The following is a 27,962-nucleotide window of genomic DNA, read 5'->3' as shown; positions in this document are numbered from 1 at the left end:
AAGACTGTGTTTCAAAAAAGACAGCAACTATATATTATCTATCATCTATCTATCATCTATCTATCTATCTATCTATCTATCTATCTATCTATCTATCTATCTATCTATCTATCTATCTATTTATCTATCTATCTATCCTGCCTATCTCTCTTTCTCTAAGTTCTAAACAAAAGCTAATTAGCATACTCCTAATTAGTGCACTGAATTTATTTAAACCAAGTTTATCTCACTGTGCCTAACAGGACGATTAGAAACAGCAAATGAGCTTGCATTCTGGCTCATTTACTTAAGATCTTGATGAAAACATCTACTTCTATTAAACAAAGGCTAAGCTACAGATTTAGCCTACTAATCAGATGTCATCCATCAGGTTAATGTCCTCTTCTTATTCTAAGGACTTTTCTAAGAGCTTTCACATTTACATTCTTGCCTACTCTCCAGAGTCATCGTGGAGTTGAAAGAGGAAGTATAAGCACCCCCATTTGCCAGCGGGGGAACTGGGCTTTTTCAGAGGTCAAGTGACCAGCTTAGTCAGGGGCACATGACGGTAAGAAGCATAATGAGAAGCAGGCATGCTGGCATCCGACCAGTTCTGCCCGTGTTAGACATGCTCAAGAGCAGACAGGATGAAGGGGTCAGGGGCTCGCCAGCTTGGAACACAATCAGTGTTCCAGAGAAATCTGTCTAAAAGAGGTGGGGGAGGGGCAGTCTTTGTCCACTTGTACCACATCAACGGTGGCCAAAACGCTTCCTGAATTCTGAGTATCACTCTGCATTCTATCTAATCCCACCGGGAAAAGGAGTGACTACTGAGCCAGAACAAAAGTTATGTCCTACAACAGTTCTTATCTGAAGGGTCAAATCTTTCATGTCCATGGTGTTAGGATCCTGCCCTCACTCCTGTGCATGCGCAGCCCTGGGTCTTGCGTCTTACGTCACTGGGGGCGACGTATACACCTTAAAAAGCCGGATGCAGACCCCACGCTCTCTCTCTGCTCTGCTCCCCTCTCCCCCAGCCCACCATCGTTCTCTCTCACCAGGCCTGGTCCCCTCACTTCTCCTCTAATAAAGCTCTCTGTAATTCTGGTAGTCGTGGCCCTGGCTCGTGACTTTTCTGCCGGTAACCAGCGCCGATGATCATCCTTTCACACGGTAATAGGCATGACTGGTTTCACTAATTTATATTATTAAGTTTATAAGTCAAATAGTTTCCAAAACACTTACCTCCTCTGTCAGTTTCGTGTTGGATTTTTCTAGTGCGTCTACTTTTGCCTGCAGGTTGTTTACGGTAGCACTATCAAGACAAGAAGAACAGAACAGTCTCTTCTGAAAAACCAGTACAACAGCCTGTCCATGCCCTAACCCTAACCCCATCATACTTAGCAGTCCATATCAACTCTTCACAAGTTTAACTAGATCCCATTAATTATACAGAATGAGTTTGTGATTTCTCATACAGGCATACAACACATTTTGATCACATCTATATCCCCAAACCTTCTTTAATGCACTCAATTTCTGCCAGACTTGTATGCTCTGAGACCGCATACAAGGAGCTCCGCCCCTAACTGCTGTGTCCTTGACACAGAGGCAGTGTCCAGTATTTGCTGAGTGAAATGAAAGAGTGGATGGATGGATACACGGTGTGTCCTAACTCTCCCTAAACGAGACACGACAGCCTACGTGCACACGGACCACTCTTCCCCTGGCTTCACTGCACTCGATCGTTTCCTTCTTTCTGTAGCTTCTGTCAGGTGTCTCTGACTACAGAGAGAGAAACTGCGGTATAGAAAGGGTGAGGAAGAATCGAGTTTTTATTTGGGTATCAATTATGCACATCTTTGCTTGACTGGCATTGACAGATCATTATAGCCATGCTTACTTCTTAATCCCCAGAGAAAATATGTTTAAATTGTTCTTGAATTTCCTAGCTGGAACCAGGACTACTCAAATTTATACTGACACTGATAGAGGATCCTAGGCAGTATTAAAAGGGTCCTCTGTCACTATCATTTCCTTAGGGAACATTTGAAATAGGAGTATCAATATGCCAGCTTCCTCTGCGACAAATAACAGCCAGAATATCATGGTAAAACCAAAGATAAATGTATAAATACAAATATATAAAGGAGGCCAGTATCAAGCACTCCTGTGGAAAATCCCCAAGCCTCTCCTAACTTACTTTCAAGTGCTAGCCTTCCCAGCTAGATTAAGAATAAACCCCTGTGACTGGCCTTCCAGGCAGTTCACATAGATCTAGAAGTTGAAACAAACTGCCAGGTCAAACATAAACCAATGGCACGTGCTTTGCCTTTCAACTAGCCCAAAATCAGAAGTCAAAGGTAAACCCACAGAAGCAGCTGCTGCTGGCCACGCCTTCCCGGCCCCGAGCTAAGGTCAGAAGAACATAACTGACAGAAACGCAGCCAGTTACCACCCTTCCATCTCAGACACATCCTCACAGCTAGGCTACCCAGAGCAACTCTTTAGACCACCAGACTAAAGAAAAGAGCCAGAGTAAACATCTCTTCCTTGGTTGGCCCTACAGGCCAGAATACTGCTTTGCACTCACACTCACATACTCTGTGAGAAGGGCAAGACTGCACCCTTCAGTAGAGTGGTAAGGACCTGCCTTCCAACGCAGCTTTTCCCCCCACTTCCCAGAATGTGTAACTTAGCCTTACTTGTATATTGCTACAGATTAACTTTGCCCATTCTTCAGCTCAGCAGCTGTCAAGAAGAGGGCATCAGAGCCTCTGGGACCAGAGTTACAGATGGTTGTGAGTCCTTATGAGGTGCTGGGAATCGAACCTGGATCCTCGGGAAGGACAGTCAGAGCTCATAACTGCTGAGATATTTCTCCAGTCCCCAGTCCATTTTAAAAGTATTCTATTAATGAGACCAGAGACCTACAAAGGGTATTCTGCCTTTGTGCCTACAGAAACATATCTACATTTTAAGTCAATTAAGAATGTCTTTTATGCTAGGCATGGTGGCACACACCTTTAATCCCAGCACTTGAAGCCAGGGGCAGGTGATCTCCATGAGTTCAAAGCCAGCGGCCAGCCTGGTCTACATAGTAATTTCTAAGCCAGCTAAGACTACACAGGGTCTCAAGAGACAGAGGGGTATTGGGGGGGGGGATGGCTTTTATAACAGACCTTACAAAGGCTCTGTAAGCTACAAACAAGATAATAATTAATGACTGCATTAATGTTAGTTATTCTCCTAAAATTATTAAGCCAATTTTAACAGGAGAATATTAAGTAATTCTGGAGAGTCTGAAGTGTCTGGTGAGTGCTTGGTAGTGAAAGCAGAGAGGGAAAGTGACTATCAACTGAGTGTGGAAGTGAGAAACGCACGGGAACAAGAGATGGTTTACCCAAGGCCAGTACTGTGGTCGGTGCTTTATCGGAGGCCAGGATCACGCATTCGGGTCACATTTTATAATTCTTTTTTTTTTTTTTTTTTTTTTGGTTTTTCGAGACAGGGTTTCTCTGTGTAGCTTTGCGCCTTTCCTGGAACTCACTTGGTAGCCCAGGCTGGCCTCGAACTCACAAAGATCCGCCTGCCTCTGCCTCCCGAGTGCTGGGATTAAAGGCGTGCGCCACCACCGCCCGGCAACATTTTATAATTCTTAATCGAATATACTTACTTAACCTCCAGAGTTACAATCTCAGGATAATCCTTTACTGCCTTCCACTAAAAGTTACCTAACTTATCCAGTACTTAGCTCTGTGAATGGCAAATGGATTTTTCTGTGAATCTGCTGAACTTTGACCAAATGGGTCTTCATTGCTCATTGTTTTCTCATTCCTTGCTCTCTTAATAAACCCCCAATAAAAGAATTTTATTCATTCTTTACTTCAAGTGTCTGTTGAGTTCTTCTACGTAGTTCTTCTGGTCTAGAATTGCAGTAATCTGACCATCCCTGGAGGAGAAAATAATGGCAGAAACAGAAGTAAGAGAAGTGACAGAAATACCAAGATACATCTTTCACCCGAGCGTTTCCTAAAGGATACACACTGAACCAGAAGTCACACTTGATACATCATTATTTTGACATCTCAACAAGGAAGAGTCAGTGGTTCAAAAGTGGGAAAAACAACCCACATTAGTAAGGCTTTCATGAGGGTCAAGATAGTTTAAAAACTATTTTGTGTGAATGCATGTTTTGCTTTTGTGGATGTCTGCACCAAGTGTGTGCAGTACCCTTGGGTCCCCTGGAACTGGAGTTACAGATGGTTGTGGGCCACGATATGGGGTGCTGGGAATGGAACCCAGGTCCTCTGGAAGAGCAGCTAGTGCTCTTATCCACTGAGCCATCTCACCAGCTCCTGTTCATTGATTTTATTTTTTTAAATACGGGGTCTCTCCATGCAGCTCTGGTTGTCCTGGAATGCACAAAGATCTGCCTGTCTCTGCCTCTTGAGTGTTGGGATTAAAGGTATGCGCCATCATGCCTGGCTTGTTTCTTTTTTTGAGTTTCTGGTCATCCAGGCTCAGCCTCCCACAGTAGGACATAGACAGGGCACAGCAATGCTGAGCTTGTCCAAATTTTCACGCCCTACTTCAAGTTATTGGAGAACTGGCTGGGCACGGTGATTTCACACCTTTGGATCCTATGCTGAGAAGCAGAGGCAGCAGGGAAGCCGTGAGTTCAAGGCCAGCCTGATCTACATGGGGAGCCCTAGGTCAGTCTGAGCTAGAGTATGCAACTCTACCAGAAAAACAAAAACCAAACAATATGGAGAATTGAATTGACTTTATATATCTTTATTATGTCTACCCCTGAAATACCTAGCCAGAGAGTCATTTACCTAAAAGTCCTTTTAATCATAGACCCAATAATCAGATATTTTTGTCAAGACTGTATTAAGTTATGTAATGAAAAATTCTTCTACTAAATCTGCTAATACAACATTGTTATAAACTAGCCAAGGAAAAATATGCTACATCTGAGAGGAAGGGAAACACAATTTCTTCATACATACCCTTCACTACCTTTACTGCTGTTTCCATCTTTGAGATACATAGAAAAATCTATAACTCCAACCTACAGAGAAAATGTTTAGAAGTTAATAAAAAAATATGATACTATTCTCAAGACATAAAACAATGTTGCTTTCTAGGCATTCAAAAACAACACAACCACGACAATCACTAGAACGTATATGGTAAACATTTAACATTTTACTCTGAATATAATGGTAAAGGGAGAAATTAGAAGAGCCAAGGTAAGTCACAGGGGCTGAGGGTGCAGCCCAACAGCAGAGCATTCCCCTAACAGGCACAAACTCTTAGTCCATGCCCACACACACACACACACGCACACGCACACGCACACGCACACGCACACGCACACACACACCATCACTACTAAAAATAACAAAAGAAAAAGAAAAGAAAAGACAATTCATGACAGTGAACATAAAGAATAAGGTTTAAATTTTCTTTCTCCTTTTCAGGCATTCTGCTACTGATTTTATTTTCTTCTAGGAAAAACTTTTTAAAAGTTATTTTTAACTTAATTTCTACGAGCTTGCCAAGAACTGGGCTTCACTGCACACTCCCCAGTGCCCTGTCCCTCCCCCGCCTTCTTGCCCTAGAGCTTCCTTTGCACTTTCAGATCACATGTGACCTTTTGACCTCCCCCCATCTTTGTCAGCACCTCATATGTCCCCCTCTGTGGTCACCTATTCAGTTTCACAGTTTAAAAATTTATACTCAGAAACTAAATCACAAAGTCTCCCCAACACGATCGCCTAAGCCTGAGGTAACCAAGGACAGCAACAAAATACATGTCACAGTGGACAGGGGACCGTCAGGCCCCAAGCCCACAGGAAGAACTCCAGGTCACTAAGGACTGCGGACAAGAGGAGGGACAGTCTCCTCCGGGGAAGAGCACACCAGCGGCGTGTGCTCCAATACCAAATGGTCAGCCCTGAAAACACACACACACGTCACAGTACACAGACGGAGCAGGTTATATTTACGGGATATACATACATACATACATACATATATATATATGTATATATATATATATATATATATGTAACACAATTAAAAAGGGGGCCTATGATTTGAAAGAGACTAAGGAGGGGGTGATTACAGGATATGGAGGGAGGAAAGGGAAGAGAGAAATGATGTAATTACACTATAATGTCAAAAAATAATAAAACCATTACAGCTATAATTAAAAAACAACACCTATTCCCTTGTTTATGTTTCACAGGATCAGAAAAACAAAAGCAATTTAAATACCCACATTCTTCACACCACCCCAAATGACCACTACTAACACTTTGGTGTCTGTTCCAACTTTCAATGAGGAACATCTTCATTTTTCAGATCTGCCACTTCATTACACAACTTATTTCTTTTTAAAAACCCAAATCACACAGCATATCCTTTCCTATTTTCCCTGAGTAAAACGGAACAAAACCCATCACATTGTTTCCTACAGAAGGGGTGAAAAATAGTCTCAGTGAACTCTTTATTATTGGGCAATTAACTCAAGCATGGCTCTGATCAAGGTGAACGGCATTTACAAACTCCTTTATGGCTCACAAGAACCCCTCTAACTACCCCTTTTTACCTGTATATATCAAGACATGGAAAGCACCAAAACCAACTACAAGATGTACTCAGCTAGAAAATAAGACAGATTTGAAACTAAGTAGTCGGGCTCTATCGCCTTCATGGCACTCCTATTCGAGCCTGACTTTTAATTTAGATCCTTATATTAAAGGAGGTACACCCAAGAAGGCAAGAGCTTGAAAAAGACAAAAATCTATTTTTTTATATTCACACTGAGATGCAGAGGAACTTGAGGCAGGACAACTGATGTTAGGAGGGATTTACTAATAAACTTACGTGGGAAAAATAAGTTATAGAAAGTTAATTTATCTAAGGAGACGCTGCCTCCAATATGACTGGAAAACCATAATGTACTGACCAGGCTTGTTAGAAACTGAGAGAAAGAACATTTTGTTCCTCAATTGGAAGTTTAGGGCTGCTGAGAAAGTTTCTGCTAATCTGTTCATGAAGACTGACCTCCAATGAGACTCCATTTCCACAACAAAAGGAGACAATTCTGACTCTTAACTGGCCATTAGGACCATTCCATAACAAAAAACAAGCCTCTAAGGGGCTCTAGGAACACCAGAGGGTCACAACCATCATTAAATCCTGGTCTGCCATTAAGTTCCCAGTGAGAGGGTCACAGCCATCATTAAATCCTGGTCTGCCATTAAGTCCCCAGTGCTCTTCACAGGAAAAGCACAACGCTGACAGCGAGGCAAGCTGAACCTGGGTAACAACACTGGTGTACTCAAGAAATCGGGCATTATCTGCGCTGTGTAAATCTCCCATCTGCCCAAACGGCCAGACTTACACTTTCCTAGCTCTGTTGAAATGGTTCACAGTGTAACCTGGGGCTGAGACCTGACGGGGATTTAAGGATGACAATATGTGTACATTGCACAAGCCTGGGGCCCATACAGATAAACTGGTAAGTTACCACTTGAGGCTGGCTCCCTTATGTGCTTAGCCAGAACCAGTCACACACTGACGAGCTTTTCCGCTAGTGATCTCTAAGTGTGCAGAGCGGTTTCTCACTTCAAAGGCATATTAACTTTATAGGAACAACCAAGTGAGAAGGCGAAATCCTGGTTTTGATGCTTACAATGTGTTTTAACTCGGTTGGTGTGATCTAATCAACCCAGGCCCCGAGGAGACAGGACACAGGGTGACGCCATTGGTTATATCAGAGTTTTCCCATACCTGAGAGTCCAGGTCTTCTCCTTTCATACAGAAATTGGCATCGATGACATTCAGACCCACCAGAAGACCAGCAATAATAGCTCCTTCTTCTTCCATCATGAGGGCATTGGCTTCATAGAACTCACTGCAACAGACACCCACACAGCATCGTCACAAGGCACTCCAAGGAGGCACGAAGCAACGAGAAAACCTCCCGTCTCATTGATGAGCATGGGCATCCTGAGAGTACTTTCGTAAGCAGACATTTCTGGGAAGAGGCACATGAGTAAACCCTGCAGGTACTAGATAGCTGGCTGGGCTGGAAAAGTGTCACTAGGAGCTGCTGTGGTTGAGGCAAATAGACGGACTCGACTGATTGGTCTGTGTTCATGATGACATGGGACAAGGCTGCAAGCGTTCATGCACTTCTTTAAGACATTCTTTTTTTTTTTTCATTTTTCAAGACAGGGTTTCTCTGTGTAGTTTTGGTGCCTTTCCTGGATCTTGCTCTCTAGACCAGGCTGGCGTCGAACTCACAAAGATCTGTCTGCCTCTGCCTCCTGAGTGCTGAGATTAAAAGCGTGTGCCACCACCACCCGGTGACATTCTTTTCTTTTAAAAAACTATTTTCTTCTAACTATATTTTATATTTTAAGCACATTTCTTTAATGAGTGAATCTTTTAAAATGCAAATTGTAATACACACACACACACACACACACACACACACACACACACACACACACACACACACGGCTAGAAAATGAGGCTCTGCTGGAGACTGAACCCTGACCTTTCCGAATGCTCCGAAAGTCCTCTACCACCAAGCTCCACCCAGCCCTACAGTTGCCTACCTAATAATATGTACAGTAAATAGCCTGAAGATAATCTCAAAGTTTTAAAGACTCATTTCCTTTAGAACTTATTAGTTATAATTATTAATTAATATTAATTATTATAATATTATAAATTAATATTATATTAATTATAAAATTAGTTCTTATTACAAAAAAAGATAAAAGAGATGCATATGAAACCTTTTAATTCCATCTACCAGTGATTTAAGATGTCTGATAACTTATGAAACACATATACTTTGTAATACGTATATCATTATATCATATATGCAAATATGTCATAATTAACCAAAGAGCAATTATACCATTGTAATTAAATTTGAAAATAGTTTCTGGCTTATAAATATTTACTTCAAAAAATAATTTCCTATAATTTTGTTTACATTAGTTTTATAGTATCCCACTGTATTATGTGATTATTTAGCAAACTCCCCTTTTTTAGCCAGCCCCTCCCTGAAACAGGAGGCCTGAGCTTTTACCACCACAGAGCCCAGAGACAAAAAAGCAAAGCAAACACCCCAAGTATTTAGAAAATTATGAAGGGGCAGAGAGTCTTCAAAACCCACAGATGGTTAAACACCTATATTATCCAAACACTGTATGATCTCACAACTACGTTTCTTAGCATTCACTCTGGAATGAATGAGACACGCTGGAAGCTCACAGCCACACAAAAACCTGCACAGGGGTTCTGAGAGCAGCTTTACTTAAAAATTGGAAGCAACTAAGATGGATAAACAAACACAGAAAGAATGGAATATTATTTAGCACTAAAAGTGAGTTCCTAAGCCATGAAAAATCATGGAGCACCTTAGGTGTATATTACTAAGTGAAAGGGCTATATATATTTATGATTTTTTATTTATTATTAAAGATTGATTGATTGATTGATTATGTATACAGTGTTCTGCCTGCATGTGTCCCTTCAGGCCAGAAGAGGGCGCCAGATCTCATTACAGATGGTTGTGAGCCACCATGTGGTTGCTGGGAATTGAACTCAGGACCTCTGGAAGAACAGCCAGTGCTCTTAACCGCTGAGCTATCTCTCCAGCCCCTATATTTATGATTTTAACTGGCTGATATTCTGGAAAAGGCAAACCAAAGAGACAGGAAAGTGATTAGGATTAGAGTTGAATGAGAGGCATAAATAGTAGAACCTAAGACCATGAGAGCAACGACACACTTTCAGAATTCACAGAATGTACAGCACAAGAGTGAGCCCTAATGCAAACCAAAGACCAAGATATGCCTGTGTGTTCATGTGTGTGTGCCTGCGCACCTGCATGTGCACACGCAGGGCAGAGGATATAAGAATTCTGTCTCTGTACCTTGAACTCTATTGCTGTGAATCTATAATGGCTCCAAAACCAGTCTACTGAAATGCTTTTAGGGGTCAGCCTGGTCTTCATTGTAAGTTCCAGGCCAACAGGGCTACCACAGTATGATCTTGTCTAGGTTTTCTGGTTTGGACGTGGTGTCTCACAATTATAATCCTAGGACTTGGGAGGCAAAGCAGAAAGACTACAAGTGCAAGGCCAGACAACATGGTGAATTCCAGGTCAAACTGAGCTAGCCATGAGACCTTGTCTACACACACACACTCACAGAGCTTTTTGAAGTCAATCTTGGTGGTGCACGCCTGTAACCCCAGCATCTGGGAGGATTCTGAATCCAAGTCCTGTCTGGATTATATAGGCAAACCCTCTAAAAACACCAAATGCAACCCTGCTCCAAGGCAAACCATGTGTGTATGTGTAGCATGTCTGAGTTTGTGTGCTTAACCTTCAACCCCCAAAGCCAAAACCAAACAACAAAAGGACTCAGAGACATGCCATACAACTTTCACCACCTTGACATCAAGTTTTGAAAAAACACTCTACTCTATTGGTGTCCAGTAAGTCCCTGGGGAGTCCTCACACAAGGTCGCCCTCAATCTCTGGAAACCACTAGGGTAGGACCCCGAATTTAGTTTCTTGTTTCTTCTTTGACTCTACAAAGTATATTAGCGAATGATAAAACAGCTCAAAGCAGCACACTGCTGGCAAGTTTACCAACTCTCTCAGCGACTAATCATGTGCTGTTGTGTTCTCTGACAGCCTTTGAAGGAGATTCAGCAGAACGGCGCCAACAGTGCTGCTGAACAGCTGAATCTCAGACTGCACCTTCACCATTCTCCACACTAGCTCGGGAGCTGAGCCACGTGCCAACATCACACATTTCAAGAGCGTCAGAGAGAACTCTCTGACTTGAATTTTAACGTAGGTACAGAAGGATAAGTAAATCATGCATGTGTAAGTGTATGAATTTCTCAAGAGCACATTCATATGTGCAATTACTAACTGAACCAGAGAAAGACTCTTAGAAACCTTCCTCTTCCCCCATCCCCATCCTCCCCTTCCCAAGATAACCACTACCCTGCTTTCTGCCACCATAGAATGATTTAACCATCTCTGAATTTTTGTAGTGAATTATACAGAACCTGACTTTTCTTTGGATTTGGAATTTTGTATATTTTACAAGATAATTGTGATGTATATAACTTTAGTTCATTTGTTTTCATTGCTGGGCTGTATTATAAGATAAGACTATCCATTCTACTTTTAGTTTTGATTATCTAGGACAGGATGGCCTGGACTTTACAATGGGTCCATGCTGTAGGATGTTCTGTATGGCAAAAGTATTGCTCTGATTGGTCAATAAATAAAACACTGATTGGCCCGTGGCTAGGCAGGAAGTATAGGCGGGACTAACAGGAGAAAAGAAAGAACAGGAAGGCAGAAGGAGTCACTGCGAGCCGCCGCCAGGACAAGTGGAATGTGAGAGCCACGTGGCAAGATATAGATTTATAGAAATGGATTAATTTAAGCTATAAGAACAGTTAGTAAGAAGCCTGCCACAGCCATACAGTTTGTAAGCAATATAAGTCTCTGTGTTTACTTGATTGGGTCTGAGTGGCTGTGGGACTGGCAGGTGACAGAGATTTGTCCTAACTGTGGGCAAAGCAGGAAAACTCTAGCTACAGGTCCATGCTGGCTTTGAATTCAGGATCCCCCTGCTTGAGCCTTCTGAGTGCTGGCTAGATTCATAAGTGTTTGCTCTCACACCTGGTTATTATCATTGGTTGGTACCTGGGTTGTCCACAGTGTATGGAAGTTGTAGTGTTTCTCAGAACACTGCTGTGTGTATTTTTTGGGTAGACACATTAGATGCCTTTTTGTTTTTGTTTTAAGACAGAGTCCCATTATATGGCCTTGGCTGGCCTAGAACTCACTATGTAGACCAGGCTGCCCTCGAACTCACAGAGATCCACTTGCCTCTGCACCCTAGTGCTGGAATTAAAGGTGCATGCCATGCTACTGAGCAACACAGATACATTTTTGTTAGACATACTCAGGAGTTTAATTGTTGAGTTAAATGGAATGAAGTTCTATATAGCAAAACCCTCTCCATCCAGTTCACAAGGACAAGCGTTAATATTTCAGACCCCATTTAGAAGCATACGGTTTTGGTGAAGAACCCTGCTTGAGCTACCTGCAGCCTGAGCGCTAGACTCCTGCCACCTCAAGACTAGATTCCTATGAAGTTGAGCCCCTGCTCTGCTGACTGGGTCAGTTCTCATTCTCCCGTTCTGTCCCTTTCTCAGGAAGAACACAATACCGGCATTTGTAGCTGCAGCAGTACCAACATGATGCTCCCTGGGACCTAGTCACCCCTTTATACCCCTTTTTTTCTTTCTTTTTCTTTTTTTTCCAGAGCTGAGTACCGAACCCAGGGCCTTGCACTTGTTAGGCAAGCACTCTACCACTGAGCTAAATCCCCAACCCTTCCCCTTTACACTCTTATGACATGCTTTTCCTTATGCTATTCTCCAGGGCCAGCTTCTGTATTTGAATTTCTTTCTTTCTTTCTCTCTCTCTCTCTCTCTCTCTCTCTCTCTCTCTCTCTCTCTAAAGATTTATTTATTATGTAAACAGTGTTCTGTCTGCATATATCCCTGCAAGCCAGAAGTGGGCACCAGATCTCATTACAGAGGGTTGTGAGCCACCATGTGGTTGCTGGGAATCGAACTCAGGACCTTTGGAAGAGCAAGCAGTGCTCTTAACCTCTGGGCCATCTCTCCAGTGCCATATTTGAATTTCTTTTGGCCTAAAAAGTATGTGTTTTCCATTGTATATGTATGCACATACACACACATTTTAAGCCACTGTACACATACACATGCACACACACGTTTGTTTTGAGGCAGATTCTTATGTAGTCCAGGATGGTCTTGAACTAGTTAAGTAGCTGAAGGTGACTTTTAATTCTTGACTCTCCTGTAGAAGTCTAGCTCTTACGTCTAGAATGTCTTATGCAGGCATTCCCCATCATGTCCAGCCACCAGATGTATGCTCATGAAGAGAACACACTCATTAAACCAGCACCCAGATTAAGCAATTTACAGCAGAAACTCAGAAGCCCACTCAGGCTTGATTCTGACTACTGTACCTGGCTAAGATGAGTCTCTTTTCTATCAGGAAAGATAGCTTTTGTACATGTTTCTAAGCTTTATGTAAATGCAGCAACACGTATTTTTGTGACTCATTAGTCTGCCTAACAATATACTCAATAGGATTAATCCATGTTGCTATACATAGCTGCTACATGTTACATCATATATACATGGTACAATTTATTTATCTATTCTATTGTAAATAGATACTTGGGGTTTATTACAAACATTGTTTTTGTTTTTTTTTTGTTTTGTTTTTTTGTTTTTGTTTTTGTTTTTTTGAGACAGGGTTTCTCTGTGTAGCTTTGCGCCTTTCCTGGATCTCACTCTGTAGACCAGGCTGGCCTCGAACTCACAGAGATCCGCCTGCCTCTGCCTCCCGAGTGCTGGGATTAAAGGCGTGCGCCACCACCGCCCGGCTACAAACATTGTAATGACTATGAAAATTATTTTAAAACTTTAAAACAATTGCATTTATTTATTTGTGTACATGCACAGGTGTGGAAGTCAGAGGACAGTCTACAGGAGTCAGTTTTTTCTTTCTACCATGTGTGTACCAGGGATCGAATTCAGGTCTTCAGGTTTGGTGGCAAACACCTTTGCCCACTGAGCTATCTTGCTGGCTTCTATGAAAACTGTTGTTCATGGATTTTGTTGAACATAACATATTTATATTGGTTATTGTAACTAGGGTCAGTACACTGTAAGACATGCTTGTAATTAACTGTGTAACAGACACATCTGTGGCTATTACAAACATCTATAACCATTTTTGTTCATGCACTTCCACTGGACACAGTGCATTTCTACTGGCTATGATAACCAGGTCACTGAATCAAGTTGCATGAGAAGGGCATATGCTCAGCCTTGACAGACAGTATCAAATAGTTCCTTAAGTCTTCTGTGCCAATTAGCTCTCCCATCAGCAGAAAGTTACCTCATATCCTTTCTAACATTACGTACATGCATGCATATGATATATATATAATGTATATATATTGAGACAGAGTCTCACTATGCAGGCCTGGGTGGCCTAGAACTTGGAGCAATCCTTCATATGTCCTGGTGTTGGATTACAGGTGTGTGCCATTATACCTGGCCAATTGGTGGTACCATCTGCCCTTCCATTTTGGTTATTTTGAGTAAATACCAGTATCTCCTTGTTTTATTACATGTATTTACTTACTGTGTTTGTGTATGGGTGTATGTGCTACATACAGCATGTGCATGAAATTCAGAAGACAGTTTGCAGGAACTGGTCCTCTCCTTCTACCATGTGTGTCCTGGGGCTTGAACTCTGGTACCAGGCTCATGGACAAGTGATTTTTACCCCCTCAGCCATCTTGCTGACTCCTGTATCGTGTTTTCATATGCACTTTTATGATGGTGGATGAAGTCACACACCTTTTTCTATGTTTACTAGTCACTTTTTAATTTTTGTATTTTTCTGAGACAGGGTATCTCTGTGTAGCACTGATTGTCCTAGAACTCACTTTGTAGTCCAGGCTAGCCTTGAACTCACAGAGATCCACCTGCCTCTACCTCCCAAATGCTGGGATTAAAGGCGTGCACCACCACAGCCCGGCCCATTTTTTCTTTTTGAAGCTTAAATTTTCTGTTTGTCTTCATATGTTTGTAGTTTTTTACTTTAGTAGAGTTATTATTATTATTATTATTATTATTATTATTATTATTATTACTATTATTATTCGTACAGTCTTTCTATGCTGTCCTGAAGCTTATGTTCTAGACCAGGCTGGTCGTGAACTCACAGAGATCCTCCTGCCTCTGCCTCCCAAGTGTCAGGATTAAAGGCATGCACCACTATGCCAGCCAGTAGAATCCCTTATTATATACATTCTTTGTTGAACATGTAAATAATATATTTATAAAATAATTATTACAAACATCTCCTTCACTCTATAGGTTGCCTTTTATTTGTGGACAGGGATTTGCTATGTAACCTAGGCAATTCATGATCTATATGAATGTTTTTTAATGGTACATATGAAATGAATGTCAACTTCTTGTCATAAGATTTCCTTGTTTTCTGGTGGTGCAAAACTTTGAACTGTCCTACAAAGGAACGCATATAGCCACAGCCACAGAGAATATACATTGTATAAAACACCCTTTTGGGACTACGAGTGAGTGTGTGAGCTGTGGTACAGAGACCTGATGAAACTGCTACACATATCAAGTGTTTCTGACCTACATAATCAGCACGTTTCTATGATTTGACTCCGTATGATATCGGCAGAACTGGTCAAGAAGAAAGTTTGACTTGTGTTCATACCTGAGAAGTTCCTTCTTATTGATCAAGGCTTTCATATACTCAGAAAGCTTCTTTTGCATTAATGCCAAACGAAGCCAGGCTCTTCCTCTGCCGACCGGTGTCCTACAAGAGCACAGAAACCACGTGACCAAGGAGACAAGCCAAGGCAGCAGGGCGGGTCCAGTGTGGGACAGGACACGTCTTACAGTAGTTAACACTAAAGCCCTTCGCAAGGTCCCCCACCTGTGCTTGTACGTGTAACTGTGTGGGATCGTGAGTCTTGGGTGTTTGGGACAAATAACCTTGCATTTGTATTAGTGAGTAAATGTGCTGTAGTCCAGAGACCAGAGCACTCTTCTGCTCACCTGGAAAAGTCCCATCAATTTAGTAGCTGATGAAACCTGAGTTTAGAGTGGATTATGTAAGAAATCGGATACTTAGATGGGCACAGGCAAATTGTGCTTTATCCAATTAACATTAAATCAGATTCCTGTGGGAAGCTAATCTCTCCTTTTTTTCCCTCAGGTTTGAAGGCAGGCCCTATGTTCTCAGGCTCACGTAATCTTGGCTTTAAAACCCATGGAATACAGTCGTTTTCCTGAAATCAAGCCAGTCATAACATCTCCCTAGGTTAATAAAACAGAGATGTCTGGTATTGACATGAAGATGGCCGGCCCTTCTTCTGTAAGCACCCTTCAAGAGTACACATTTCTTCACAGTGTCTAGTGGTAACAACATTCCAGACTTGGATTGTTGTAAAAATGTGCACAGTATCATTAGCCTCAGTTTTCAAGGAGAGAGAGAAAACAGCCTGAGACTCACTTAAGTCCTGGGAGGTCTTTAACACTCGCTGTTATCTCTGCAGCTTCCGGAACAAGCTTTTCTACCAGCTCGAGGGGCCCCCAGAAGGATTTATTTTGTCCAAGAAAAGTTTTCTTGGCTAAGGAAACAAAACAAAACAGCAGTTTAATATTCTTTCCAACATAAATACTCTCTACTACATACACATCAAGGTGCTTGTATATCTGTGCTTGCACAGGTATTCACACTCTCTCATCCTCTCTCTCCAACATCCTTTCTAGGCATCCAATCCTACGCCATTAGTTTAAAAATTGTCCATGCAGGCTGAAGAGACGGCTCAGTGAGTAAGTGTTTGCCACACAAGTGGGGGCCAGAGTTTGGATCCCTAATCCCATGTAAAAGCCAGGTGGGCATGGAGGCTGGCTCATGACCCCAGCACAAGGACGACTGAGACAGGGAATTCTCGGGCGAGCTGGCTAGCTACACTAGCCAAGTCTGTGAGTTCCAGACTGCAAAGACCCTTTGCTAGTAAATAGAGTGGAGAACAGAAAAAGATACTCACCGTCAATCTCTGGCCCATACACACACACACACACACACACACACACACACACACACACACACACACACACACACACACACACCCATACACGTGTGCACCCAGATATATACACAGAAACACAGGTAAAAATTATGGTTTCATAATAGATAAAAATTTACAAAAATAAAAATCTGTACTTCCAAGACTCAGTTCTTCCTTTTTTAAAGAAGAATTTGTGATTGGGGCTGGAAAGATGGCTCAGCAATGAAAACATTGGCTGTTCTTGTAGAAGACCCAGAAACAACTCCCAGCACCCACATGGCAGCTCACTACCATCTGTAACTACAGTTCCAGGGGATCTGATGCCATCTCTGGTCTCTGTAGTCACCAGGCACAAACATGGTACACAGGCAGACATGCAAACAGAACACCCATATACATACAAAATAAAATTAAACTAAAAAAGGACTTGTGATCTAGTCCTATAATAATATTTAATGATTTAGTCCTGAAAACCATATAGTATTAGTGAAGAAAATATCCCCATGAAAAACTGAATACTGAAAAGGGAGGGAGGAAGGAAACAGGGAGACTTAGACCAGGGCCTACCCCAACACTGGTTAAGTGAGCGAGCAGGAAACCCGACTCCAGCAGCGCTCTGCCCCAACTTATGACCTGGGCAGGTAATTAGTCCATTCTAGGCAGGTCTATTTTCCCTGAATCAGATGGAGCGGCCATCTTGATTTGCTTATTTATGAAGGACTTTTCAGCTCTAACATCAAAAGTACTTTTACGTACTATAAGTCCTTTAAGTCAATTAAAATTCTGCTCCTATACAGGTTGTATTCCACTGTTTTGTTTTGTTTTTTTTAAGACAAGGTCTCTTATTATGATGTAGCCCTGGCTGGCATGAAACTTGCTCGATAACCAGGCTGGTCCTGAACCCACAGAAATGTGTCTGCCTCTGCCTGCTAAGTGCTGGGAAGTGAAGGTGTGAGCCACAGGCCAAGTCCATTAATACTACTCATGCAAGGTTTTCATTTGTTGCCTCCATGGAAAAGGCTTTCTTTCCATCTGGGCACTGCTAAGGACTGGCCGCGCGCTTGCACTCCGAGGCCGCAGCCCACCTTTCAAGCCGTGCTTCAGACAGTGCTCCATCACCACGAAGAACTGCTGGAGAGGTGCGTAGTCGGAGTCCAGGGTCCGCCCCAGGTTCAGCGCTGACTCAATCAGGCCCTTGATGCTCAGCTTTGCCATGTTCATCAGGTTCATGCGTTCGTTAGCCATGAGGTAATTAGGATCTGCGGGAAGGGAATGCACTACTTAGTGGAGAGCACACCATGAAAACAGTATCATTTCACCACACCGATGCCTGCCTGCATTGATGGCATAAACGCAATGGTGGCTCAGGCTGCTGGTGACCTGTCATGAGCCGAGGAACTGGCACCAAATTATTAGTTTTGGTTGTATTCTTCCCGGCCGTGTGCTGCAGGAAAAGATGTCAGTTTCCTTGTTTAATCATTTTAAAAGAAAAATTGAATTATTTTTATCAGCCTTTAAGTCTTAAATACGCCTCTGGTCCCTATCTGGGCACCTCCAAGGCTTACGACTCGGCTACACTGACAGATGGCTCAGCTGCCATTCACTGCCCTCTGTTTGGTAGCCTGTGGAGTGCCTAACGAGAACCAAGGTGGGCAAAGTGCTTGGACAAGCTGCTCCGAGTGTTCCACTTAACTTTCTTCGCATTAGTACAGATCACTCCTGGGATGAAAGGAGTGCACCACCACGGCCAGCTCGCTTGCTAGTTTTTATGTCTACCTGACACAGGCTGGAGTCAACTCAGGGAACCTCTACTGAGAAAATGCCTCTAAAAGATCGGGCTGCAGGCAATCCAGTAGGGCATTTTCTTAGTGACTGCATTGTAGGCGGGGACACTCCTGGGCTGGTGGTCCTAGAAGCTGTAAGAAAGCAGGCTGAGAAACCAACCCTTGAGGAGCAAGCCAGTAACCGATGTTCCTCCATGGCCTCTGCATCAGCTGCTGCCTGCAGGTTCCTGTCTGGTTTGAGTTCCTGTCTTGGCTTCCCTCAATGGACTGTGATTCAGGGTATGTACGCCAAATAAACCCTTTCCTTCCCAAGCTGCTTTGGGGCAATGGAGTTTCATCACATCAATACTAATGCTAACTAAGACATTAGTTATTAAATTAGTTCATTAAATATTACAAACTATTGTTACAGTATGGTCCAATTAACTTCCAGGCTGGAGAGATGGCTCTAAGGTTAAGAGCACTGATTGCTCTTCCAGAGGTCCTGAGTTCAATTCCCAGCAAACACATGGTAGCTCACAACCATCTATAATGAGTTCTGTGCCCTCTTCTACTGGGCAGGCAGGTGTACATGCAGACAGAAGAGTATATACATAATAAATAAATAAATCTTTAAAAAAAAAGAAAGAGAAAGAAAAAAGAAATTAGCTTCCAAGTTTTCAACACTCAGCACACCGTGTCTGGCTCTTAGTACCAGAGAGAAACTATTTGATCACAGAAGATCCAGGTACTACTGTGTGCTTCTTAGAATTATGATCCTCCCCCAACCCCAGACAAGGTTTCACTAGAACCAGTAACAATCCTTAGTCTCATCCTGAGCCTCCATAGTGCTGGGATTATATCCATGTATCACCAAACATATTCAATTGTGGTCTTAACTGCTTCTTGTAATGAGCTACACAGCTGGTCCACAGCACAGTGACCAATGCCAGAACCAGAGTCCAGAATGCCCTTGTTCAACTCGAAGCACAACGCCTGTGCTCTTCCCCCACCACAATCTACTTACAAACGAACTGATGGGAACAGATGCTGTTGATCTCCAGTCCTAACATGATTATCTTATGGACCCACTGTCTCATTATTACTGTCGAAGTATTGTCCCGTCTTAAGATCTATTTTTATGTGAATGAGTGTTTTGCCTGCATATGAGCACACTGCATCCATGCAGTGCCTCTGGAGGCCAGGAGAGCATGACAGATCACCTGGAACTGTAGCTCTTGTGAGTCACCATGTATATGCTGGGAAGAGAATCCAGGTCCCCTGAGAGCAGCAAGTGCTGTTAAGGGGCCCCAGCCCTGCTTCCTCTTCAGTTTAGGTAACAGAGCAGGGACATAACAGTGCTGTGGTCTGGAGGTCCCACAATCCATAAAGGAATATTTGGACTTGGACTTGCCATGAAAGCTGTGTGCATGCATATACATAGAAATTACATAGGAATACACCATGTAAGTGTGTACCCTCCCAAGCATCAGCACATATCCAGTTTGTGCAAATAAACTAAAAGCTCTATGAAACACTTAGCCTCTGCTCAGGAAGACCAAAGTCCTGCTAAAATCACACTTACATAATTCAAATAAACAATGAGACGAAACAGGCCATTTTGTCACACTGTGTTTTCATTTATACATTCCTTCATAGGTAAGTCAATAAAGCAAAAATGACCATATCCTAAACTAATTTACATTAAAAGTCAATAAAGCAAAAATGACCATATCCTAAACTAATTTACATTTACTTTAGAGACTAACAGACTTACAGCCCTAACTAAAAATTCTGGTTTGTTGTAGTGTTCTCCTAGGTATTGTAATTACCGGGTTAACTAACTTTTAGAGGGAGCATCTCATTATGTAGTCCAGGCCAGTCTTGAATTCAGTCTTTATGCCTCAGCATCCTCAGCAGCCAAGATAAAGGACAAAAGCCTTTGCACCTAGCTTAGGTTAACATTCTAGAGAAACAGTTTGCGTGGACGTCAAAATTGGACTATTACCATTACTTATTTCTTGCACATTAACATGTTTAAGGCTACCTTCAGACATCTCTTTTTTTCATGTATGTGGTGTTCTGCAGGCACATTATATCTATGCACCACATGTGTGCACGGTGCCCACAGAGGCCAGAAGAGGGCATGGGACACACTACAACTGGAGTTACAGATGGTTTGTGGGCTGCCATGTGGGTGCTGGGAATTGAACTTGGGTCCTCTGGCGGAGCAGTCCGCCCTCTTGCCAGCTCAGCCATCTTCTCGAGCCCCAGATGTAGCTGGCTCTCTTTGTTCATTATAGAGCGACTGGTCTAGGGCAGACACCTGCACATCTACGTTCTCTGCTGCTCTAGTCACAACGGCACGGAAATGGAGCCAGTCTAGATGTCCACCAGCTCATGAAGGACAATGACAACGTAGTACACAGACACAACGCAATTTTATTCAGACAGAAAGAAAAATGAGGTCGTTAAACCTGCAGGAAAAGGGATGGAACTAGAAAATACTGTACTAAGGGAAGAGCTCGGGTTCATAAAGACAAACACATGTTCTCTTTTAAATGCAGATCTTGGTTATTAACTTCCATGTATGTGCATTTATGTGAGTGAGAACCTAAGGAAACTACAAAGGGGATTACCGAGTCAAAGGGGAAACTGTGGAGGTGGGGGAGGGCAGCAGGGTGCCTGCCGCATGACAGTGGGGGGTATCGGAGGCGGAAAGGGTTAAGTGGGGGAGTGCAGGGAGCTGAGGACAGGGAGCAGAGGGAGAGGTTAACCCCAAACCAGTGATGTGTAGAAAGCCACAAGGAAATCTGATCCTGGATAAACGAATAAAAACATGAATGAACACCACCACACACCACCAGCAAGGCTCGGGAACGTGTGGGAAGAGGAAGTGGAAGCAGTCTGAGCAGCAGAGGCTAGAGAGAGTGATGGGAACTATATGAATACTCTTTAAAAAAAAAAAAAAGCCTTTGTAATAAGATAGCATCTAACTAACGTGAAGACGCTGATTTACGCGAACTTTGTCTTCATCGCTAACCTGATTATTATGGTCCTGGCTGCGCTCGCTCCTAACTCTATGTCAGCTATCACACGCATTTCTACTCGGCGGAAGTGAGGCGGAAGAAACTGACTTCTGCACCACTGTCACGAGGCACACTCTGTGAAAGTGGCCGGTCAAGAGCATCTAATCATAAGTTCATTCACATTTATTGCTATCTTTTCTTGTTCGCCGTATAATCCAAAATGGGCTCTGCTGAACTTGGGCTCTTTTAAAAAGTTTATAGCCACTCTAAATCTTTGGTATCAACTATTTACTGTGTAAATGAACATTTGATTTTATGCAAGGAATCCTGTCACTTGGAGGTCACATCCGCTGCAGTGAACTAACAGTGAGAGAGCTGGACGAGTTCTATAACTCTGTCCTGTGAAAACAGCGAACACTGATAGCAACCATCCTCATGATACACTGCGGCACTGGTTCTTTTCCGAGTGGCTCAGAAAGATCCACGAATATAGAGAAACAGCCATGTCCCCATTCAGAACCCTCCCCCCCCCCATTACTCTGACACCAAATACCATGACCTCTGTGGTCCTGCATCAGCATCAGATCACGGGAACTGTTAGGGTTTAGAGCTTAGGCCTAGTGGTGCTAGTGAACCATGTTCTGACCTTTCACCAGGAAGTGAAACTCTGGCAATCTGCTTACACATTCAAGTTGAAGAGGCACCGGCTTAGGAGATCCTTGTCTCTAGTGTGTCAAAACTTCAGGATTCCACAAAGGCAAATAACACAGTAATATAATATGTCATCTAATACTATAAATATAAATGAGGTAGCTCAACAGAAAGCAGAATGAATGAAATTAAATGGAGAAGAAATAACTAAATAGTGGGGAAAAAAAACAAACAAAACCCCAAACTTCAGAAAAATCACAAAACTCAAAGCTGAATCTGATAAAGGTCAACGATATGAAAGCCAGAAACACTGACCCGTGTCTGCAATTCTAGTACCCAGGAGACTGAGGCAAGAGGGTCATGACCCGAGGTCGGCCTGGGCGACCTGGCAATGCTATGTCTCAAAAACACCAGGCTTCATTACTGGAGAGTAATGACAGCCACCTCCTGCTCCAGTGCCACATCCGCCCTGCCCGGAGGCCCTGCCTGGAGGAGCTAGATCCCTTCACACACTGTAATCCCACCTAATCCCTTCTTCCCATAAAACAACAACAGGAAGAAAACATTAGCCAACATTTATCCATCGACCAACAGAAGAGTCGAACGGCTGAAACCAGGGAAAGGAAAGACGAGACACTGGGCTCACTCATCTTACAGAAACAAGCAGAAAAAAAAATTTTAAAAGTTGTTTTTGAGACAGGGTTTCTCTGTGTCCTCGGCTGTCCTGGAATTCACTCTGTAGACCAGGCTGGCCTTGAACTCACAGAGATCCACCTGCTTCTGCCTTCTAAGTGCTGGGATCAAAGGTGTGAGCCACCACGCAACAAGCGAAATTGTAAAGGAAAAATGTATGTGGGTGATTTCCTAGAAAAATACATACCAATCAGAACTAACAAGAAACAGAAAACTCGAGTAAAGATATAACAGCAAAGACACTGAATTAGTAATAAAGCATAAACCAAGTCCCACAGAGAGAAGACCAGAAACAAATGACCTTCCTGTTGAAGTTAATCAATCATTTAGAATTAATATCAATGTTTCACAAACTATTCTAACTTTCTCTACCATACCAATATCTCCTTGGGACAGAAGAAGAAAAGAGAGACCTGCACTGGAATATTCCTTGTGAATGAAGACAAAAAAGGCCTCAACAAAACACTGGCAACATGCAGAGATCACTAACACAGCCAAGGAGGACTGATGCCAGAAGGCAAGGTGTGAAGTTCAACATACATAAGTCAAGCAATGCAGTTCAAGTCAATAGAGACTGTGATCCCAGGAGACGCAGACAAAATGGCTGACATGTCCAGAAACATTTATAACATTTATGACAAACTGGGACAAGAAAGGAATTTCTTCTTCTTCCTCTTCTTCCTTTTTTTTTTCTTTTGGTTTTTTTAAGACAGGGTTTCTCTGTGTAACAGCTCTGGCTGTCCCGGAACTTGCTTTGTAGATACACAGAGATCCATCCACCTGCCTCTGCCTCCCCGGTGCTGGGATTAGAGGCGTGACCACTGCTGGCCAGCTGAGAAGATAATTCCTTTAAGCTGGTAAAATGCACTCGGAAAAACTCCTATCTAATACAGTATCTATGGGTAGGAGAGACCGCTGAAGGTCAGCAACAAGATTCATATGATCACTTTTCCCATTTCTAAATAACGCCATAGAAGAGAGTCATGGCAATCAGGAAAAACAAAAACAAAGGCATAATCTAGATTAGAAGCAAGGGGTAAAATCACATTTTCAGAGACTACACTGTAGATTTAAAGAATCCATAAACAAACCAAGTATTAGCTAATAAGTGCACTTGGCAAGGCTGCAGGATACAAGATCAATACAAGACTTAATTGTATACCAGTCTCTCCCCTGGCATATTGCTTTCTGCAAGTCACAGTGATCTAAAAATATTAAATGGAAAATTCCAGAAATAAACGACTAATAAGTTTTAAATTGCATGCTTTTCTATGCAGTGTAATAGAAATGTATTCCTTTCTTGCCCACAGTGGAAATGAATCACCCCTTTGTCTGGGCATCTCTATGCTATTATAGACTATTATTTTAAGATGTGTTACTTTTATGTTGCATTTATTAAACTCCGTGAAGCTGTGTTACTTTGTCTAAAGCACCTGATGGTCTAATAAAGAACTGAACCAGCCAATAGCAAGGCAGGAGAAAGGATAGGTGGGGCTGGCAGGCAGAGAAGATATAGAAGGAGAAATCTGGGAGGGAAGAAGTAGCCAAAGGGGGAGGAGGACATCAGAGGGCAGCCACCCAGCTACACAGTAAGCCACGGAGTAAGAGTGAAAGTAGCCGGGCGGTGGTGGCACATGCCTTTAATCCCAGCACTCGGGAGGGACAGGGAGGCGGATCTCTGTGAGTTCGAGGCCAGCCTGGGGAGTTTCAGGAAAGGCACAAAGCTACACAGAGAAACCCTGTCTCCAAACAAACAAACAAACAAACAAACAAACAAAAAAAGAGTAAAAGTAAAATTACAGAAATAAGGAAAGGAAAAGCCCAGAGGCAGAAGGTAGAAGGGATAATTTAAAGTTAAGAAAAGCTGGCTATAATCTGAAACCTTTTAGGTTGTATGAACTTAGGAGACCACAGCTTCCCCCCAGCCCTAAGGCTAAGAATGTCACCTGAAGCCTGTAACAGAGATTTCCCCATTTTGCAGTAATTGCCTAACTAATGATCCACCCATGTATTTGAGAAGTGTCTTGATTTACGACTTTTTTTCCTTCTGTAACTATAAAATCTTCATTAAACTGTTACCATGTTGAAATATGAAAAAAAGAAAAAAGAAAAAGACTCCATCTCAACAAACAAAGAAAAAGCTGGCTAGAAACAAGCCAAGCTAAGGCCGGGCATTCATAATTAAATATAAGCTTCCATGTGTGATTTATTTGGGAGCTGGGTGGCAGGCCCCTAAAAGAAAACAAAACAAAACAAACAACACTATGCAATATAAGCTATATGCCTGTCAGTCACTCAGAAGCTGCCTTAGTTATAGTATTATAGTGTGTCTGTTATTTATTAATGGCCATTATTTATTAATGGCCTGAAAATGCAAGAGTAGTGATGCTGTAAAGTTAGATAGGCCAAAGAGACAGTCTGTTGGACAGTGTATTGTTCCGTGAGAAAATGAACATCCTCAGCTGTAAAAGGAAAGAAAAGATGCGCTGTGGCTGTGCTTCAGTATCACAAAGCATGTGAGGCTCATGTCCAATCAACCTTACTAGGCTATACTGTTATATTGTTATCTCTTATTAGCTAATGTTAATCTCTCATCCTGCCTAGTAAACAGAATGTTTTCCTTGAGAAATATATAGAAAATCATATTGCATATAGCCTTTAGTACTACTACAGTTTCATGAATCAACTGTATCTGGAATATATTCCTTAGAGATGAGAAGGGATCAAGTTAGCAATGAGCAGCTCACAAATGACTTCACTTCTATGGTACCAAAAAGAAAATACTTAGAAATAAGTTGACAAGAGAGGTGCAAGTCTTGTGCACTGAAAACAGAATGTGAAAACGAAAATTTAAAGCATCAAAATAAACAGAAATCCAATGTCAATGGATTTCAAAGACTTAATTATACTAAGATGGCAATACTCCTTGAGATAATGTAGATTCAAAGCAATCCCTATTAAAATCCAGCTGTCGCCGGGCGGTGGTGGCGCACGCCTTTAATCCCAGCACTTGGGAGGCACAGCAGGCGGATCTTTGTGAGTTCTAGGCCAGCCTGGTCTACAAAGCGAGATCCAGGAAAGGCGCAAAGCTACACAAAAAAAAAAACCTCTGTCTTGAAAACAAAACAAAAACCCCAGCTGTCTTATTTACAGGAACTGGCAAACTTATCCTAAAATACCTATAGGAATACAAAGGACCCAGATGAATCAAAATAATCCTGAGAAAGAGAGGGTTGGAGAGACGCTTCAGTGTTAGAGTGCACAGTGCTCTTGCAGAGGACCCGAGTTCGGTTCCCAGCACCCACAGCAAGCACCTCACAGCCCCCTGCAACTCCAGCTCCAGGGAACCTGACACCTCTGGCCTCTGCAGGCACCTGCACTTGTGCGTGTACACACACACACACACACACACACACACACACACACACACACACACACACATCAACTTTAAAATTTTCATTGAAAAGAACCAGAGACCAAAATTCAAGAGCTAAAACTATAAAACTCATTATAGAAAACAGATCTGGGCTGGAGAGGTGGCTCAGCGGTTAAAAGCACTGATTGCTCTTCCAGAGGTCCTGAGTTCAATTCCCTGCAACTATATGGTGGCTCACAACCATCTGTAATGAGATCTGACATGCGGTATACATAATAAATAAATAAATCTTAAAAAGAAAAAAAGAAAAGAAAACATAGATCCAAAATTCTGTAAACTTGGGATAGGCAATCTTTTCTTAGATATATGAGACTAGACCCAAAGAGTATGCAACAAAAGAAAAAAAAAAAAAACAAAGAGCTTTATTTCAACAAAACATTTGTGCTTCAAAGAACACAATCAAGAAAGTAAAAAGACACATGCCCTTATTCCAGCACTCAGCAGAAAGAGGCAGTCAGCTCTCTCTTTAAACTCAAGGCCAGCCTGGTTTATATATAAAATTCCAGGCTAGCCAAAAATATACAGTAAAACCCTGTCTTAAAAATAAAAAACAAGGGACTGGAGAGATGGCTCAAAGGTTAAGAGCATTGATGCTCTTCCACAGGTCCTGAGTTCAATTCCCAGCAACCACATGGTGACTCACAACCATCTATAATGAGATCTGGTGCCCTCTTCTGGTGTGCAGGCATACATGCAAGCAGAACACTGTATACATAATAAATAAATGAATCTTTAGAAAATAAATAAATAATAGCAAAACAAAGGAAGGAAGAGGGCTGGAGAGACGGCTCAGACATGAGCACACACATAGCAGCAGCTCATAACCATCTGTAACTCCAGTTCCAGATGATCTGATACCCTCTTCTGGCTTCCGTGGACAACACACACATACACACACACACACACACACACACACACACACACACACACTGCACATATATGCATGCAGACACAAAACTAATAACACGTTTTTAAAAACAGAAAACAGAGAACTAGCAAGTACTAATGGAGGATCTAAAGAAATTACAATCTTAGGCGCTGTTGGCTGCAATGTAAATGGTGCAGGTGCTTTAGACAAGTCCGACATTTCTCAAAAATGTCAGGGGCTGGGCTGGAGACGGGGCTCATTGGTAAGGAGCCCTGACTGCTCTTCCAGAGGACCTGGCTTAGAGTCCTAGCACCCATATGGATGGAGCCTTACAACTGTCCCATGATGCCCTCTTCTGGACCCCATGTGCACCAGGTACACCTGTAGTGCAAAGACATAGATCTAGGTAAAACATCCATACACATAAAGTAAAAAAAATAAGTTAAAAATTGTTGAATTATCATTTTATACTAGAATTCTACTTCAAGATATTTTCTCAATATGAAACATGGAGCCATTGTGTGTTTTCACATAAACATTCCTTACAATTAGCCCCAAACATGTCCAATATCTCCCCACACACATAATGGATAGACGAAATATGGCATTTCATACCACAGAGTGTTTTCTGGCCATAACATGGACGAACCTTGAAAACATGCTAAATGAGAGAAGCTACAAACAAACAGACGTGTATTTCATGACAGTGTTTCTATGGAATGTCCAGAACAGGCAATCTACAAAGAT

The 27,962-nt window shown here is 42.3% G+C and overlaps 1 protein-coding gene across 23 annotated transcripts in view; it reads right to left on the bottom strand.

Annotated features, from left to right (window-relative positions):
• Positions 1 to 27,962, bottom strand: part of Rufy3 (RUN and FYVE domain containing 3) — a 77,966-nt gene that overhangs the window by 20,130 nt on the left and 29,874 nt on the right. For all 23 annotated transcript variants that reach the window (XR_013042984.1, XR_013042986.1, XR_013042985.1 and 20 more), the window contains 7 exons: positions 17,861 to 18,034; positions 16,214 to 16,331; positions 15,413 to 15,514; positions 7,789 to 7,912; positions 4,995 to 5,056; positions 3,866 to 3,931; positions 1,225 to 1,294 (listed from right to left, as the gene is read on the bottom strand). Coding sequence is in view for 9 of the 23 variants with exons in the window: in XM_006991652.4 (XP_006991714.2) it covers positions 1,225 to 1,294; positions 3,866 to 3,931; positions 4,995 to 5,056; positions 7,789 to 7,912; positions 15,413 to 15,514; positions 16,214 to 16,331; positions 17,861 to 18,034 (716 nt within the window). In the remaining 14 variants the exon portion in view is untranslated. The remainder of the gene's footprint in view (positions 1 to 1,224; positions 1,295 to 3,865; positions 3,932 to 4,994; positions 5,057 to 7,788; positions 7,913 to 15,412; positions 15,515 to 16,213; positions 16,332 to 17,860; positions 18,035 to 27,962) is intronic.

This window comes from Peromyscus maniculatus, chromosome 10 (genome assembly GCF_049852395.1).
Source record: "Peromyscus maniculatus bairdii isolate BWxNUB_F1_BW_parent chromosome 10, HU_Pman_BW_mat_3.1, whole genome shotgun sequence".
Classification (NCBI taxonomy): domain Eukaryota; kingdom Metazoa; phylum Chordata; class Mammalia; order Rodentia; family Cricetidae; genus Peromyscus; species Peromyscus maniculatus.
The sequence above is the reverse complement of the archived record's forward strand: the minus strand, read 5'-3'. Positions and strand labels throughout refer to the sequence as shown.